Genomic DNA, 16,481 nt, shown 5'->3' on the forward strand with positions numbered 1-16,481 from the left:
ATTTAATAAGTCTTCAATTTTAGGAATTTTTGTTTGCTCTTGTAGCACAGTTTTTAGTCTTACTTATGCATGTAATATTTGTTTTACAAGTGATTTTAGGGATGATTTTGTTGTTGTCTTTTATAGTTTGGTGAATGCTCGATTCGTTTGTCAATTTTTGCTCACCGCTTTGGGCCATTCGGGGTTGATTTTTCTTATCGTGTTAAGTGCTTACAATCACTCCAGATATATTATGTTTGATTTGTGACAAAGCCGATGATCAACGTGTCAGAATGCTTTATTAATGCTCAGGCTAAAGCCTTTATTGTGCTACTGGAGTTTGTCATTTCCCATCTACAATAAATGTTTGTTAATTTTTTCCCTAAATTGTATGGTTCCAATCCATTAAATAAATTAATAAATTTATCTTTAAAAAAAGTAGTAAAATAAGTAATTTGATGTATTAATAAACTTAACTATCAAGTAATCTCCGGGTAATGAAATTATATAAGAATTCAACTAAATTGTGCTTGAACATCACAGAATAATTACAATTACTAATGCAACAATTACAGCCGTAACAACTAATTTCTGAAAAATGTAATTACATCTAAAAAAAAAACTAAAATTCGAAAGTTATCTCCCTTCTAACTCCTCAATTCTAATCGGCTCATAATAGTTGAAATTCTCTAATTAATTGATAGGTTTTTAAGGGTTGAAATTCAATAAGAGTGGTGCCATTCATTTTGGTATTATTGGTTAAGTTGAACATGTGAGTGGGAAATGCAGCAAAGATGCTTTTCAACCTGCACTGTAAAAAGTAATTAGTAATAGCACAAGGAAACTATTGATGGTGAATGCTCCACTGTGCCTCACACTGATTGCAATATGGTGTTGTCAGATATCACACCGTCCTATTCCAAACTATTTTACTAAACATTTCTTCTTAATTATTTAATAATTTTAATAGTTTTTATATATAATTTTAATAATTTTTTATCTTAAACTCGAAAGTTAGAGTTTAAATTTTAAATTTTGAGTTCAAGAGTTAAGATTTAAGATTTGAGTTTAAATTTAAGATTCAAAATTTAAAGTTTAGAGTTTGAATTTTAAATTTGGAGTTTAAAATTCAAGATCCGAGTTTAAATTTAACATTCAAAATTTTGAGTAAAAAATTATCAAAATTATATATAATAACATGAAAAATTTATTAAAATATTATTAAATAAGTAAAAAGAGATTATAAAATAATTTTTTCCACATCTACATTTTATTTATTACTCTCTTAAAATTTTAATCTCAAAGTTAGAAAAGAATTAGTCTCCGTCACTGGAACTGATATCCCTCATTTTTCATTGAAACAAGAAATAACAAATTAAAGCTAACACTTCACCATGCCAATGGAAGCGACATCTTCATGATTTCTCCATTGACGTTCAAAAAGTGTAATAATTAATGCTCACAAAAAAGATTACAATTTGAAGCAATAAGAGAGCAAGTCTCTAAACCCACCCTCTCTTTCTCTCTCTTCATATTTATTTCCATCTAATTAAATTACCAAACCCTTAAATAAAAATAAAAATTATTTTATTGAATTTTTAACACTCGATGTAATAAAAAATAAATATATACGTGGGATGAAGATGAATTCCATGCAATAATGATGGCAGTTTCCAAGGGGAAGAGAAATTCATGATGATAGAGTGAGGCATCAGATATTTGGTGGTCCCATTGATGTCTGTATCTAATTCCCTTTCAATTATCAATCTGTGTTTCATAAATGGGTGTTTGAAAGTTGAAAGGGAATGTTATTACAGCTCAAACTTACCCATCTTCACCAACTTTCCTAGCTATTATCAACATGTCTCGATGCAGTAATGTGATCATCTACTTCCATTACCACTGCTTCCATGTGATGAGACGATTGTCTCACTTAGTTGGATTGTTTTTCATATATAATCAATCCACCAACACATGGTTGTTTATTTTAACCACTTAATCAATTCATCTTTTACACTAACTTATTCATCAACAAATTCATTCATCAACTTTGATTTTAAATACAACATATTTAGGTTAAGTTATGTTTATATATATAATTTATCAATTTGAAGACGACATTGTTGGGAAGGTCAATCACGAACCCTAAAGATGGATCATAAAACGGACATGAAAAGTATAAAAAATTTATACATTATAACTGTCAACTAAGTCTTAACTCGATTAGTATCAATTTTGTTTGCCAATTAGGGGCATTCAAACGGTAGGTTCAATTAATACTCAAACCGAATTACCTGAAATGTAAATTTATTTAACCGTTAACCGAACCAAAGTTTTTTCAAATACATTAACTGAACCGAAATATTTTCGGTTAACCGAATTAACCGAATTTTTTTTATCTTTTAATTATAATAAATATAAAACATATAAAAAATGCTCGAGAACTATATTGGAATTAAGAGCCAAAAGAAACTTGGGCGTTTATTACTTGGACCATATTCACAATTTATTTCTATACCCGAACAAATACAAATTTAGAAGGTGTAAATTCCATACTTGTGACTTCTATGGAATTTCTTATAATTCGGATATACTATTTTGAGGCGAATGCTTTACATTAAATTAACATCTAATTGAATAAAGAGGGTAGGCATAACAAATACTGATACAGGAACAGGAGGGCATATATATTATATATAAGTATAAGAAAACTTATTGTAAGCTGTTTCGAATCGCTCCACTACTTAAGTTTCAAAAAAGTTCTAACAAAAGCCAAAGATGTCTGATTAAAATTCAACTTAATGTTTTTATCTTAAACTTAAAAGAAGAAAAAATATTTCTTTTCTTTTTACAACCAACAATTTTAAAAATAATTATATAGAATAGTTTGGACCTTCTCACCTGATAATGAGAAGACGAAATCTGGATAAATACCAATACTTATTGTTGGTAGAAAGATAGAGATCGAAACAAATAACTTTCGCGTTCCAAAAAAAAAAAAGACTTGGAGCATTAAATACCTTGTATCAATAGAACATTTAATATTCATTTTTTTAACAGTTTAAAAATCTTTAAATGAAAGTGAAAACAATAAATAAGATATTAGAAATATTACATAAATCTTAAAATTTAACAATTATATATAAAATATATATTATTTATTTCAATTAGTTGGTTAATTCGGTTAATTACTTGATTTCGAACCAAATTAACTGATAACCGAAATTCTAAAAAATCATTAATCGACCTCCAAATGAACTAAATTCGGTCATCGATCAATTAACCGAATTAGATCGGTTTAGTTGGTTAACTCAGTTTTAACCGAACTATGAACACCCTATTGGCAATGCAAGAGTACGTTAGCTCGAGTATATTGAAATGTGTTTATTCTTTTATTTAAGTGTCCGGAAAATATAAAATATACATTATGACTATATTTGAGATAAATAAATATATGTTGAAATCAGTTAAGTCATGGATTTGGTATTTTTCCTTTTGGTAAGGTACATTTATTTATAAAAAGTATAATGATAAATTTAATATTTTATATTTTCTTTCAATTTAATTCTTTTTAGTTAAATTTGGCCCTTAATCTTTCAAAAGAATCAAATCATTTTTTAACAAAAATGATGATTAAAATATTAATTTTAATATTGTTGGCGTAACAACTCACATTAAAGTTCATGTACAATTCATGCTAACATAATATCATTGATTTTATATACATCAACAAATAATTCAAATATTATACATCAAAATTGAAATTAAAAAATTCATAATTTTTTTAAAAAATTAACATGAAATACACGTGTACTGAAAAAGTAAATTGACAAAAAATAAATGTTAATAGTTTATAAAATAAAATAAAAATCACAAAAACACTACAATTCGATTATCGACAGAACCCTAAAATGATTTAACTAAAATTGGAAAGTGATAAAATGGATTTACCAAGGACCAGCCCAGGTGTATGGATTTTGCAAAGGAGAGCTTGAAAGAAAAATATATTCTAAGAATTGCGTAGTTTATACTTTCATCATCATAACAATATAATTGATCTTTGTAAGAAGTAGATTAATGTGAGAAAGTTAAAACAAAGACCCACACACATTCCAATGAAAAGGTATTGAAAAGTGAAGAGACAGATCCCCAAGAAAAAAGTTTGAGGGGCAAAATGGAGGGAAACAAAGTTTATTTGTTACGAAAGACCAATCAAACATGCTGCTGCTATCTAAACTCATCACTCCCAACCTTTGAAACCCCAAAAGCAAAATCTATATATAAATATCACCTCCCTTTTACCGAATGGAACCCACGTCTCTACTCACCTACTATCATTTTATATATAGATTTGGTTAGCACCATGCGTGTGCTGCCGCTTTGCACGCAGCTGATGACTAAATTTTCTTCTAATGATTTCTTCCCCTGCCCGTGGGGGCGGGGCTTCATCAAAATTTCCCCATTCTTTACTTCATTTTGTAGGGCTAATGTTTCTTGCAATCCAATCAAATAGGCTCTAGTTTATTTTGAAATGATTTATAGTCAATTTGTTGGCAACACCTGAGTGCCATGGTTGCAACCAAGTTCACTTCATGTACCGGAGTTAAAATCTCATTGCTTTTTTCTTTAACAAGATTTTAAGGGGAAGGTATATTTTAAATCAATTTTCGATTCAATTAATTGATCTAATCTAATTTTAACAATACTGATAAAAGAAATCCACCGTCGCCCATTAGGCAAACTATAATTCATAACCACCAATCTACCGACTGCCATAGGACATCACAATATTCTTTTCTGCCGAAACCATAGTTAAGGAACCGCAACTCTGTATTTGGCTGTCAGCTTTGCAACGTCAAGCATGCATGGAAACCACTAGTAGTATGAACACCTTGCCCCAACAGCTATTGTTATAACTGTTGTATATAAAATATTTGTTTGATCCCAAAATCGGAAATGATAAAGATAAGTTGTTCTCAAAAAATCATTTAAGAATAATATTTTTCTCTCAACTATATACATATAAAAACACACTTAGTTGGATTATCAACAATGCATTCCATACATTAAATTTCTTTCTTTTTTATATAAAGAGTAGTGACTAATGACTTCTTTTTTTGGTCAAAAAGAAAGAGGCTCACAGAACCTAGACTATATGAGCTGCAACCCTCGCAGCAAAACCTTCATTATCTTGTTCTTTCTCCAGCTGAATCACATTAGCAGCCAGTAGTGGTGGCCTAACAAAACCAAATTCATTCCCAATGATCTCCCAACTTTCGCCATAGAGTCAGCACCCCATTCTGTTGTCACTTGCATGATAAAAAACCAACTGTCACGGACGTGATTTTAACTCCTGAATATGCCTTATCTCTGCCACTCCATTGCTAGTTGCAAGCAGCTTCGATCAACAATGCGTTATCGCTTTCAACTTCAACCCTTCTAAAACCATTCTCCCAAGCCAGACGAAGCCCCTCTAAAAGAACCCTTGCTTCCGTGTGAAACACTGACTCACCAAGTCTCTTGGCATACCCCATTATCCTGTTGGAGTTCGCATCCCTCAGCACTCCGCCAATGGTTGAGATACCAGAGTCCATATCCGTGGCCCCATTAAATCCATCCTTCTTTCGGGCTCCTCCATTGGTTAACTACACCCGAACCCATTGCACGCCGACTATTAATATTACTCAAATGTCTGAAGCTTCTAGCCCAAGACATACTCAACATGATCACATCTCTATAGCTAATACTCGCATCTTGAAAGACAAAAAGCATCACGAACCTTCCAAACAAACTACCAGATAATAAGAAATAATGTACACCAGTTGGTTCCATCAATGCTAAATTGTCCAGTGTTCTTTAAATTGCATACATGCCACATCCTAGTATTCAAATCAAAGAAATAGTTACTAGTAGTGTCAGGGATAATTCTTCTCCAAATATTGAGCAAAAGAATAGTCTCTCAAAACATAGATTGCTGTCTCGACACTCTCCATATCTCAGCTACTATCTGCCATATGTCGCTTAACTCTCATTCATCAGCAGACGCCCCTTGAAAAGAAGCTAGAAAAATTGTCGTACACGTTGGGGTGCCTTACATTTCCAAACCAACTTCTAATCATCATTCGCTACCTCCCATTCATCCCCCGCAACTGCCGTATATGTATTAACAATGGAGAACAACCCATTGTTACTCCATTTCCATGTTAACATATAATCTCCTGCGAGATCAGATGGAGACATCCCAGCAATAACCGAAACAATATGCGGGGGCACCATTTTCTCCAATGCCATCCAATCCAAATCGCCACTAGGACCCTTCAAGTCCCCCACATTCAATCTTCCTGAATAGTTCCATTATCAATACTAAACGGTCTTTCTTTCACCCAGCAATCATCCCAGAAACTAACCATTCTTCCATTACCAATAGACCAACACACTCCCTCAAGGATCTCACTCCATATATAAGCATCTCCAAGTATGAGAACAAAAGCTACGAGAGATTGATTGCGCAATCACTACAGACTGCTCGATTAAATGTCCAAGGTGCTTCATCCTCAAGACAAATAAATAAGGTGATAAAAGGATCACCTAGCGAATGCCCATAGTAGGTTTAAAAGAATCAAAGACTTCCCATTCCTCAACACTTGACTTCATATTATATTTAATATAAATTTTATATAAACCACAAATTGTTAAAACTATTTGAAAATAGAGGAAACTTTGACACTTCCTCCTCTACTAATGTGTTTTGACTAGTTATTATGCCTATTTTGCAATGTGGACTGAGAAATGATGAGTTTCAAACCTAGATTAGGCACATCCAGCCGAAATTCTATTCATACAAACCAAAATACTCAGTTGCTGGAGTTTCAGAACTTGATTAATTTAGTGAGCAAAAATAATGGCATCAAACAAACATCTTAAACAGTAACTAGAGGTAATTCAGTAAAAAGTTCATAAAAAAAGTTCACTAACAAGAAGCAAACACAAGGATGCCATGATCTGCAACAGCTTAATTTAAAATCTACTCATAGATCCAGGGGTGAACACTGCTCTGCCAGTTAACAGGGCTTTCTGGGAACCACAATGCAATTTCCTTCTTAGCACTCTCAACCGAATCACTTCCGTGAATCACATTCCTGCAAAAAAAAAAAAAAAAACCAAAATCAACACTACTGATATGAACTAGTTTCAGCTCAAGGGCAAATAACAAAATGCTAAGAGATATGCCTAAACTCAATGAAACAGGTATTCAATCATCGGAAGTAAAGAGAGGACTATCTATACCTGCCAATGTCAATTGCAAAGTCACCACGGATTGTTCCAGGAGCAGACTCAGCAGGGTTTGTGGCTCCAATAATCTTGCGACCAGTGGTAACAACATTCTTACCCTCCCAAATCATAGCAACAACAGGACCAGAGATAATGTACTCTACGAGCCCATTAAAGAAGGGTTTTGCAGAGAGGTCTGCATAGTGCTTCTCAGCAAAAGATTGATCCACGGTGATGAGTTTCAAACCTAGATTAGGCACATCCAAAGTAAAATAAGTAACATAGTGCCGATAATGTCAACAGAATTAGAAAAGAGCATTGACTTTTGTCTGTTCAATTCAAGTATCACAAAAAGTATGGTGAACATTCAATCATCTCTAACAAAAACACTAAGAGAACTCAGAGAAAATTATTAGAAAAGCGATGGATTACCCTTCAAATAGAAACCTTTCTTCTCAAATCTGCCAATGATTTCACCAACCTAAAAGACATAACAATCTCCATAAGAAACACAATTTTCTCATTTCTAACCCACAATCCAATAAAATAAGGTGCTACATCAGAAAAACGTGAGAACCTTTCATATGTCCCAAATAAATACTTTTCTTTTTTAAGAATTCATCTCTCGAAGTATTTGATTTTACAATAGCCGTAGCATGCAAAAGAATAGATTTCAAAAAGAAACAAAAACAACAGTACTCGGTCTATGAATCCTAGCTAAGTTGAACCAATATTCCCTGCCTCAAGACATTAGATCTACGAGCTTAACTACAAGAGTTCACTAAGGACTATAGATTCTTTATGGTTTTTTATTTATAATTTCTAGCAGTTAAGGGAATCAAACTATCGGATAAAAGGATAATACAGCTGAAAAAAAAAACCGAAAATTGAAAGAGAGAAAGAAGAAGAAACATTACCAAACCCCTCTGGACGCCATCAGGCTTGATCATGATGAATGTTTGCTCCATTGTCTAACTTTTACGTCTCAATGTTCGTCGCCTCCTAGTGTGTACCTCGGTGCTTAATGCTTATGCAAGAGTGAGAGTTTAAGGTGTTTATATACAACCGTATTAGGCGGCCGAAACCCTAGTTCTGCCACTTTCTTGCAAGAGAATATCCTACTCCACAAGCTAGGATACTTTGGTCCGTACGCTCAATATATATAAACTTGCAAAAATTATTTAAAAAGTATTTAGAAAACTTTAAAATTTATTTAAAATATATAAAAATTTTAAAATATTAAAAATTAGTAAAAATATATTTTTAAAATTTATTATAATTTTTAGAATTTTTTAAAAATATTTTACAATTTTTACGGTTTTAATAATTTTTAACGATTAAAAAGTGTTAAAAGATGTTTGAAGAGATGTGCTAATCAGATCCGATATAGCAGAAAAGAGAAGAAAGAGGTGTTAACTTCTAAACTGGTTAAATTGCTGGAAGCTGAGAGAAATGATGAAACGGATGAAATTGGGAAAATGGAGGTGATAGCTAGATTGTATTTTCAACATTTGTTCTCCGCTAGAAGAAGGGGAAATTATGACTATATTTTGTCAGGAATTAATCGTTGCATTTTTTATGATTAAAGTGAGATACACAAAGGAGGAGATCCGAAAGGTATTAGCAGAATTGGGTCCTACAAAAGCACTAGGAGAGGATGGGTTCCTGGCGTTATTCTATCAGAAGTGTTGGTCAATTATCGGGGACGATGTTACATCCTTTTGCCTTAATCGACTGAATAGATGTATGGATATTAGCTTAATCAATAAGACTAATCTTGTTTTAATTCCGAAAATTGCAAATCCTTCGAATATAACTCAATGTAGGCCGATCAGCTTGTGCAATGTGCTTTATAAATTGATGGCTAAAGTTATTGCCAATCGTCTCCAAATTGTGATGGATAAATGCATTGATTTGGCACAAAGTACTTTTGTACCCGGAAGACTGATTTTTTATAATGTTTTGCTAGCTTATGAACTCCTACACACCTTAAAACACAAGAGGACAGGGAAAAAGGATTTATGGCGGTGAAATTGGATATGAGCAAAGCATACGATACGGTTGAATAGAATTTTGTGGAAGAAGTAATGAAGAAATTGGGATTTGATTCGGAATGGATTGCTTCGTTACTGAAATGCGTTAAAACCGTGTCATATTCAGTGGTCTTAAATGGTTATATTGGAGAAACCTTTCTCCCTTCTAGAAGACTAAGACAGGGAGATCCTTTGAACCCGTTTTTATTTTTATTTTGTGGAGAAGGTCTATCTAGTCTTATAAGGCTAGCAGTGCAAGGAAACATAGTTAGAAGAGTCAAGACAAGTAGAAGTGGTCCACAGATTTCGCATCTACTTTTTGCAGATGACTGCATTTTATTAGGGGAAGCTACTGAAAGAGGCGCAAAATTCACTGAAGCAGATTTTACATGAATATGAAATCTGTTCTAGTCAAAGTATTAACTTTTCAAAATCTACTATTTTTTTCAGCACTAATACACAAGAGGAGGTCAAAAGATTTATAATTAGAGTACTTGGAGTACGTAGCTCAAATGATCCAGAACGGTGTCTACATTTACCTAATTTGGTGGGTAGAAAAAAGAAAGCGTCTTTTCAAAATTTGAAGGATAGACTACAACAAAGAATTGATAATTGGAGTATTAAATACCTTTCTCAAAGAGGTAAGAAGGTATTTATCAAAGCTATTCTACAATCTATTCCAACTTATTCAATGGCTTGTTTTTTGTTTCCTAAGTCTTTATGTGTTGATTTGGAGGGTATAATTATGAAATTTTGGTTGCAAAAAAAGAGGCAAAAAAGGTATACATTGGTGTGCCTGGAAGGATATTTGTTCGTTAAAAGAAGCTGGAGGTCTTGGTTTTCGAAAACTTGATAAATTTAATATCGCACTATTAGCTAAACATGGTTGGCATCTTATTAATTATCCTAATTTTTTGCTAGCCCGAGTTTTGAAAGCTAATTATTATCTGAATTCGAATTTCTTAAATGCTCATTTAGGAAACTTACCTTCACTTACCTGGAAGAGCGTCTGGTCAGCACAAAAACTTCTGGAGAAAGGCTTATGTTAGAGGGTTGGCAAGGGGGACCGTATCTTGGTTTGGACAGATCTTTGGGTGCCGGGTAATAAAGAAGACAAGATATAGAATCAAAGCAGCAATGAAAATATAGAGTTAGTGTCGGACTTAATTGATGAAGCAAATAGAACTTGGAAGGCTGAATTAATTGTCAATATCTTCCATACGAATATTGCTAGAAAAATCATGCAAATCCCTTTGGCAAGGTCAGTCCACGATGATTTCCAGGTATGGAGAGGAGAACCTTTCTGAAATTTCTCAGTAATGAGTGCTTATAAACTATTACAGGAAACTACTCTAAATCCTAGTAATTTTATACAGGCCGATACTGAAGCTTTTTACAAGAAACTATGGAATCTAAACATTCCTTCAAAAGTTAAATTTACAGTATGGAAATATCTTGGAACTATATCCCTACTCTGTTGAATCTCAAGTTAAAAAGAGTGGCTGTTGAAGATCGGTGTCCTAGGTGTCATCAAAAGAGGAAGACAGTAATCACATTCTCCAGCAGTGCCCTACAACGATAGAAGTATGGAGGTATTTGAAATTTTCATGGGTACTTAATAGTAGCGCTCAAAACATATGGGAATGACTTACTTGGGTTTTTAGTCAAGGGACAAACGAGCAATGTCGCCTCTTTTTTTGCGGGCTCTGGACAATCTGGACAAGCAGAAACAAGTTAATCTACGAAAGCAAAAATACAACAAGTTGGGATATCTCAAAAGAAATTTTCAGTTATATCTTAAGAGTTAAAAGGAATAGAGGAGAAAGTACTAATCCTGGAAACAGGCAGGGGACCTAAACATGATGAACAGAGGGCGACTGTGGCTATTTACTTTGATGCGGATTTTGATCAACAATCTTTCAAATCTGCATCGGGGCTGGTAGTATGAGATGTTGGGGTAAAATCTTGACATCCAAGTCGATTCTTCACTCTGATGTTGCATCTCCGTTTGCGGGGGAGGCACATGCAAGATTACAAGCCACAAGATTAGGGATTTCTATGGGTTTTAATTTTCTAGAAATAATAGGTGATTCAAGAACAATAATAACAAAGTACTAAAATGTAGAATGTGACAGATTGATTATCGGAGCACTCATCAGATATATTCAAAGCACAAAGACTCACTTTCAAGAACTCAGATTTTACTTTATTCCAAAGTCAGAAAACATATGCGCCCATTTTATTGTAAAAGAAGCTTTAAAAAAATATGGTCATTACCTGGAAGGAGGCATCCCAAGCTCTGTCCGGTGTGCAATGGAGAAGAAGCGCCTTAGATTTTCAGACTGAAAGACATGGAGAAGAAGCGCCTAAGATTTTCAGATTGAAAGACATAGAACGACTCTTTTTGAAAATGTAGCAAAAAAGTAAAAGATTTGATAAGATCTGCAATAATGAAACAGCTGTGTTGGTGATGTGAAACGACAAAAATTTATGGAGGCCAGTTGTTACTGTTGACTGGAGTTAAAAAATTAGGTTTCCTTTTCTGATTTTGTTTTATTTCATTCATTTCAATTTTCTGGGCCAATCTGATGTAGGTCTGTTTCTTTTATTTGTTTTCTTAGGCCTGCGGTGTTGGACTTAAACCCAACTCAGCAACAAGACCTCTATCTATTTTAAGTTTTATAATTATAATCCAGTCAATTCATTCAAAATAATAATAATTTTAACGGTTTTTACAATTTTTAATATTTTAAATAAATTATATATTTTATAATTTTTAAATAGTTTTTATAATTTTGTAAGTTTTTTCATTTTAAATATTTTTAGTGTCAATGAATTCCAAAATTTCTAATACAAAATTTCCTAACCAACTCAAAAAAATTTTAAGGGTTACAAAAATTTTAACAATACTAAATTTCTAGGATAAACTACTAAGTTAGTCACCCAATTTTTAAAGTGTTTTTATTTTGATCACCCAAAATGAAATCCTTGCCATTTCGTCATCCAACTTTAAAGCTCTTTCATTTTAGTCACCTAAGCATTAAATCCCTAATACAGTTTATTGTAAACGGCATATCACATTTACACTTTTATTTTGGTAACCCAACTACTAGACCATTTTCATTTTGGTCACCCAAAAATATCATTTTCTAAGTAATGATCAGGGTAAAAAAATACTAAGGATTAAAGTGAAAAAATTGTAGAATTAAAATAACACATTAAAAATTTGTCCAAGTGTACTTATTGATCCCCTTACCGAAAGTTCTAAATTTTGTTATGTGATTTTTTTTGAAAAAAGTTCATTATAAATTCTGATTATATCTATTTTTTTTCTTTTGCACAATGTCTAGAAGTACACATAGCTCCACTCCAACCCATAAATAGGAGAAAAATATGTTTTAACATACTCGAACTCACGTCATCTTGCATTAACAACAATGTTCATACCAATCGAGCTAAAATTTAACCGATTTAGGTAACTTATTTTATTACCCATTATTTTATTTCTTATAAATTTATATTAATTATTTAGCTTTCCTTTCAAAATTGATTTCGTTTATGTTATTACGAAGATAAAATCACTCAATAAAGTAAAAATCATCATTAAGAAAAATTAAATATCAAATATAAAGTATGGAAATTGTATATTAAAAGATCAATTCCTTATTAAAAATTAGGAATTACCTTTTAAAATATTTCACTCATTTGCGGTATTTTCCTTTGTTATAAACACTTATGAAATAGAAGATTAAAAATTGGTCATCATCATTAAAAATGTTATGATTTTATGTATTACATTTTATGACATCGAAAAAATATAGAAAGTAATAAATAGAAGTCCAATTTAATATGAATACTAAAAGTTTTACAAAATGTTTTGCATAAGTTTCGATTTAACTTTCCTTTCAAGCACCATTTTAAAAAGGATTAAAATAAAATAATACAATATGGTGCATTGCAGCTTGAGAGTGGTTATGTAATAGTTGGAGGCTCTATTCAAGATGAGAATGGTGTCTGGCAATCTGGTTTTACACAAAATATAAGGATTTGTAGTACTGTTGAGGTTAGATTATGGGATATCTATGATAGATTGATGCTGGCAAAGAAGATATAGGCGAGATGGGTAATCCTGGAAACAAACAATTTAGCAGCTTTGAATCTTTTCTGTATGAAAGACGAGATGGATTACGATAATGGTATGCTATGGAGCATAAAAAAAACTAGTTGCTTTGATTGGGAAATTGAGCTCAAGCATGTATTTCGTTAAGGGAGTCAATTAGCGGATTAAATGATGGTCATGGATTTTAACTTGGAAGCGAGTATTTGTGTTTTCTTATAACTACCAAATGTAATTCTTTGGATTTTACCTGAAGATTTAAATGGTTTTGTAGTGTCTAGAATGATGGTAGTTTAATTCTTGTTGTTTTATCTACATTTACCAAAAAAAAAAAATACAATACATATTATAAAAGGAATTATAATCTTTACATTAATTATAATACATAACTCTTTAATCGTAAACATTCATCGGTGTTTCTAAGTTTTCTCTCTCTCTCTATATATATATGATTTTTTTTTTGGTGAAGAAAAACATTACTAAACTAAGTTACATGGAAAAACTGAGGGATACAAATATTCCTTTCTTTGTCTATTTCAAGAAATTCTAATGCTTCCTCTAGAGGGTCTCAAACAATTGTAAATCCTCCTTTTTTGCAAAGGCCAATTTGGCTAGACAATTTGCGCTTTGATTTTCCTCCCTAGGAATGTATCTTAATATCTATTGGCATTCTTAGGACAATATACAATGTATTATTCCGATCAAAGCAAAATTTGAAGTCTTCAAAACACTTCCATGTATGGCTTTAACAACATCCAAACTATCCGATTGAATTATCACCTTGTCGTGACCTCTTCGTTGGATGAGTTTTAGGCCATCTAAAATGCCTCAAAGTTCTGCACGTTTTCTTAGGAATCTGTTGTATCCAAGGACCCAATCTCCATTCTCATCATGCATCACTCCCCCAACAGTTGCACTCCCTGATTCCAATTGAACAGCACCATCAGTGTTGAGAATAGTCCAACCCCCTGTCAATTGTTCCCCATGAAAGAATTCATAGCCTCTAGTCAAGTCATCTTTAAAAACCAAAGAAAATTGTTTAGCCCAACTCGTCGAAACTTTGATTATCTCGCTTGAACTCCATGTTTTCCTTTGAAAGATGAAGAGATTACGATTTTTCCATAAGCGCTAAGCTAGTAAGCCGAAGAGACAAGCCCAACTAGTTCCCCTCTTTAAGGTTTCTAAATGTCTTGCAAATTAAGAGAAATCCATTCGTGCAGGGTGTTAGACAAAAAATTAAACTGTTGGTTTTCCAAGATTACTTATTTTCAGACTTCCTTAGCTGTTGTGCAATCTTTAATAATATGCATAATATCCTCTGAATCGTGTCCACAATCTGGCAAGAAAGATCCACTGCTAAGCCACGCCTGACTATTCAGAATTTGTAAGAAGTCTCTACTTTAGAATTGCCCAGAGAAACAAACGGATTCTTTGTGGTCCCGAAAATTTCCATGCCTTCTTCCATATCTCATCTTTAGAATTCCATGATTCTTCCTTCAACATCTAAGCACTTTTAATGGAAAAGGCTCTTATCGAAGTGTGGCACCAAAAAAGTCTGTTAGGTCCCTCAGAAGAATGTGGAGGTAGAATACCCACAATATATCGAATAACCTTCTCTGGCAGCCAAACCTGCAAAAGATTGAGGTTCCAAGTGCCCTTCTTTGTGACCAGTTCACTGAGCAAACAATCAGAATTAATTTTAGCACTAACAAGGATATATTTAACCAAAAGTCCTATATTAGGAATCCAAAGGTCTTCCCAACATCGAATTTTGTTCCCATTACCGATAGACCATATAAGATTTTCTCATAAAAGAGGGCAAACTTTTGAGAGCGACTTCCATAGGAAAAAAACTCCTATCCCACGCAATGTTATCTAGTAGAATTCCATTCAACCCATACTTTGATCTGATAACACGAACCTATAAGGCTTCACCAGTAGACATCACTTTTTAACCAAGCTTCAGTAGAAAAGAAATATTCTGATCATGTAATTGTCTCATGCCAAGCCCCCCACACTAGTGAGGTTGGCATATAGAATCCCAATATACTAAAGACATCTTTTTCTTACCATTGAAGGCTCCCTAAATAAACATCCTCACTAGACTTTCAATATCGTAGCAAATTTTTCTAAGGATCATCATGGACTGTATGAAATAGTTAGGGATGGAAAATAGAACTGGCTGCTCTAAAGTAGCATGACCAACAATAGATAATTGTCGAGCATCCCAACTTTGCAACTTCATGCGGACCTTTTCAACCACAAAATGCATAGTGCTATTTGTAACCCGGTAATGAAAAAAGGGAACTCTAATATAATGTTCAAGATCTTGTACCTTTTGGAGACCAAGCAAGTTACTGAGCATATTAGCCATTGACACCTCCACTTCTTTAGAAAAAAACATATTGGTTTTCCTAGCATTAACCTTATGTCCAGACAGCTTACAAAAATTATTCAGAATTTCCTTTAACAATCTATCATGCTTCGCATCCACTTTGCAAAAACTAACCAAGTCATCAGCAAAAAATAGATGAGAGAGAGTCGGTCTTGAATGACATAAGCGTATCGGATTCCAATTACCATTTAACAAAGTCAAACTATTAGAGTGACCTAGTTATTCCATACATAACACAAAAACATAGGTAGAAAGTGGGCATTCTTGTTGAATTCCCCTAGTAGGCTTAAATTTAGATGTTCGAACTCCATTCCACATAACCTGCATTGTAATAGCCCGATTTTGGGTCTAGTCGGAACAGTGGTTTCGGGACCACAAACCCGACGAGAAAATTTTTTTTTATTTTTATTATATTTTTATAGTCTATAAATTTATGAAAATATTTCGTAAAAATTTCATTCGAAAATTTTGACGTTTGAGCACTCAATTTAGTCAAAAGGACTAAATTGTAAAAAGTGCAAAAGTTGAGTTCTTTATATATGAGGTGCCTAATTGTTATGAGTTTTAAATTGAAAGTCCTTATGTGACAATTATTCCTTTAATAAGTTAGTGAATGGATATTTGTTTGGTATTTTTGAAATTTGGTTGAAATTAAAAGGGTAATTTTGTAAATTAATTAAAATAA

General features: G+C 32.8%; 1 protein-coding gene and 1 long non-coding RNA gene across 4 annotated transcripts; both read right to left on the reverse strand.

Moving 5' to 3' along the window:
• Nucleotides 1-6,846: 6,846 nt before the first annotated feature.
• Nucleotides 6,847-8,405, reverse strand: LOC108467486 (nucleoside diphosphate kinase B). Its single transcript, XM_017768109.2, has 4 exons — nucleotides 8,169-8,405; nucleotides 7,684-7,732; nucleotides 7,267-7,498; nucleotides 6,847-7,118 (listed from the first exon to the last, which is right to left on the reverse strand). The coding sequence occupies exons 1-4, from the start codon at nucleotides 8,217-8,219 to the stop codon at nucleotides 7,004-7,006; spliced, it is 447 nt and encodes a 148-aa protein (XP_017623598.1). The 5' UTR covers nucleotides 8,220-8,405; the 3' UTR covers nucleotides 6,847-7,003.
• Nucleotides 8,406-10,451: 2,046 nt separating this feature from the next.
• On the reverse strand, nucleotides 10,452-11,800 carry LOC108467777 (uncharacterized). 3 transcript variants are annotated; one of them, XR_008286830.1, is made up of 4 exons: nucleotides 11,562-11,800; nucleotides 11,176-11,274; nucleotides 10,937-10,999; nucleotides 10,452-10,854 (listed from the first exon to the last, which is right to left on the reverse strand). It is a non-coding gene; the product is annotated as an uncharacterized LOC108467777 (long non-coding RNA). The 3 variants fall into 3 exon arrangements; XR_001868901.2 differs by having other exon boundaries at nucleotides 11,114-11,274; XR_001868902.2 differs by having other exon boundaries at nucleotides 11,114-11,286.
• Between the last annotated feature and the right edge of the window lie 4,681 nt (nucleotides 11,801-16,481).

Source organism: Gossypium arboreum, chromosome 8 (assembly GCF_025698485.1).
Source record: "Gossypium arboreum isolate Shixiya-1 chromosome 8, ASM2569848v2, whole genome shotgun sequence".
NCBI classification, from domain to species: domain Eukaryota; kingdom Viridiplantae; phylum Streptophyta; class Magnoliopsida; order Malvales; family Malvaceae; genus Gossypium; species Gossypium arboreum.

What these genes read in the sequence shown, in the direction of transcription:
- LOC108467486 (XM_017768109.2), bottom strand. Translation starts at nt 8,219, where the DNA reads ATGGAGCAAACATTCATCATGATCAAGCCTGATGGCGTCCAGAGGGGT. An exon ending in ATGGCGTCCAGAGGGGTTTG is followed by an intron (nt 7,733 to 8,168) that starts GTAATGTTTCTT and finishes TATGTCTTTTAG; the next exon opens with GTTGGTGAAATCATTGGCAG. An exon ending in GAAAGGTTTCTATTTGAAGG is followed by an intron (nt 7,499 to 7,683) that starts GTAATCCATCGC and finishes TGCCTAATCTAG; the next exon opens with GTTTGAAACTCATCACCGTG.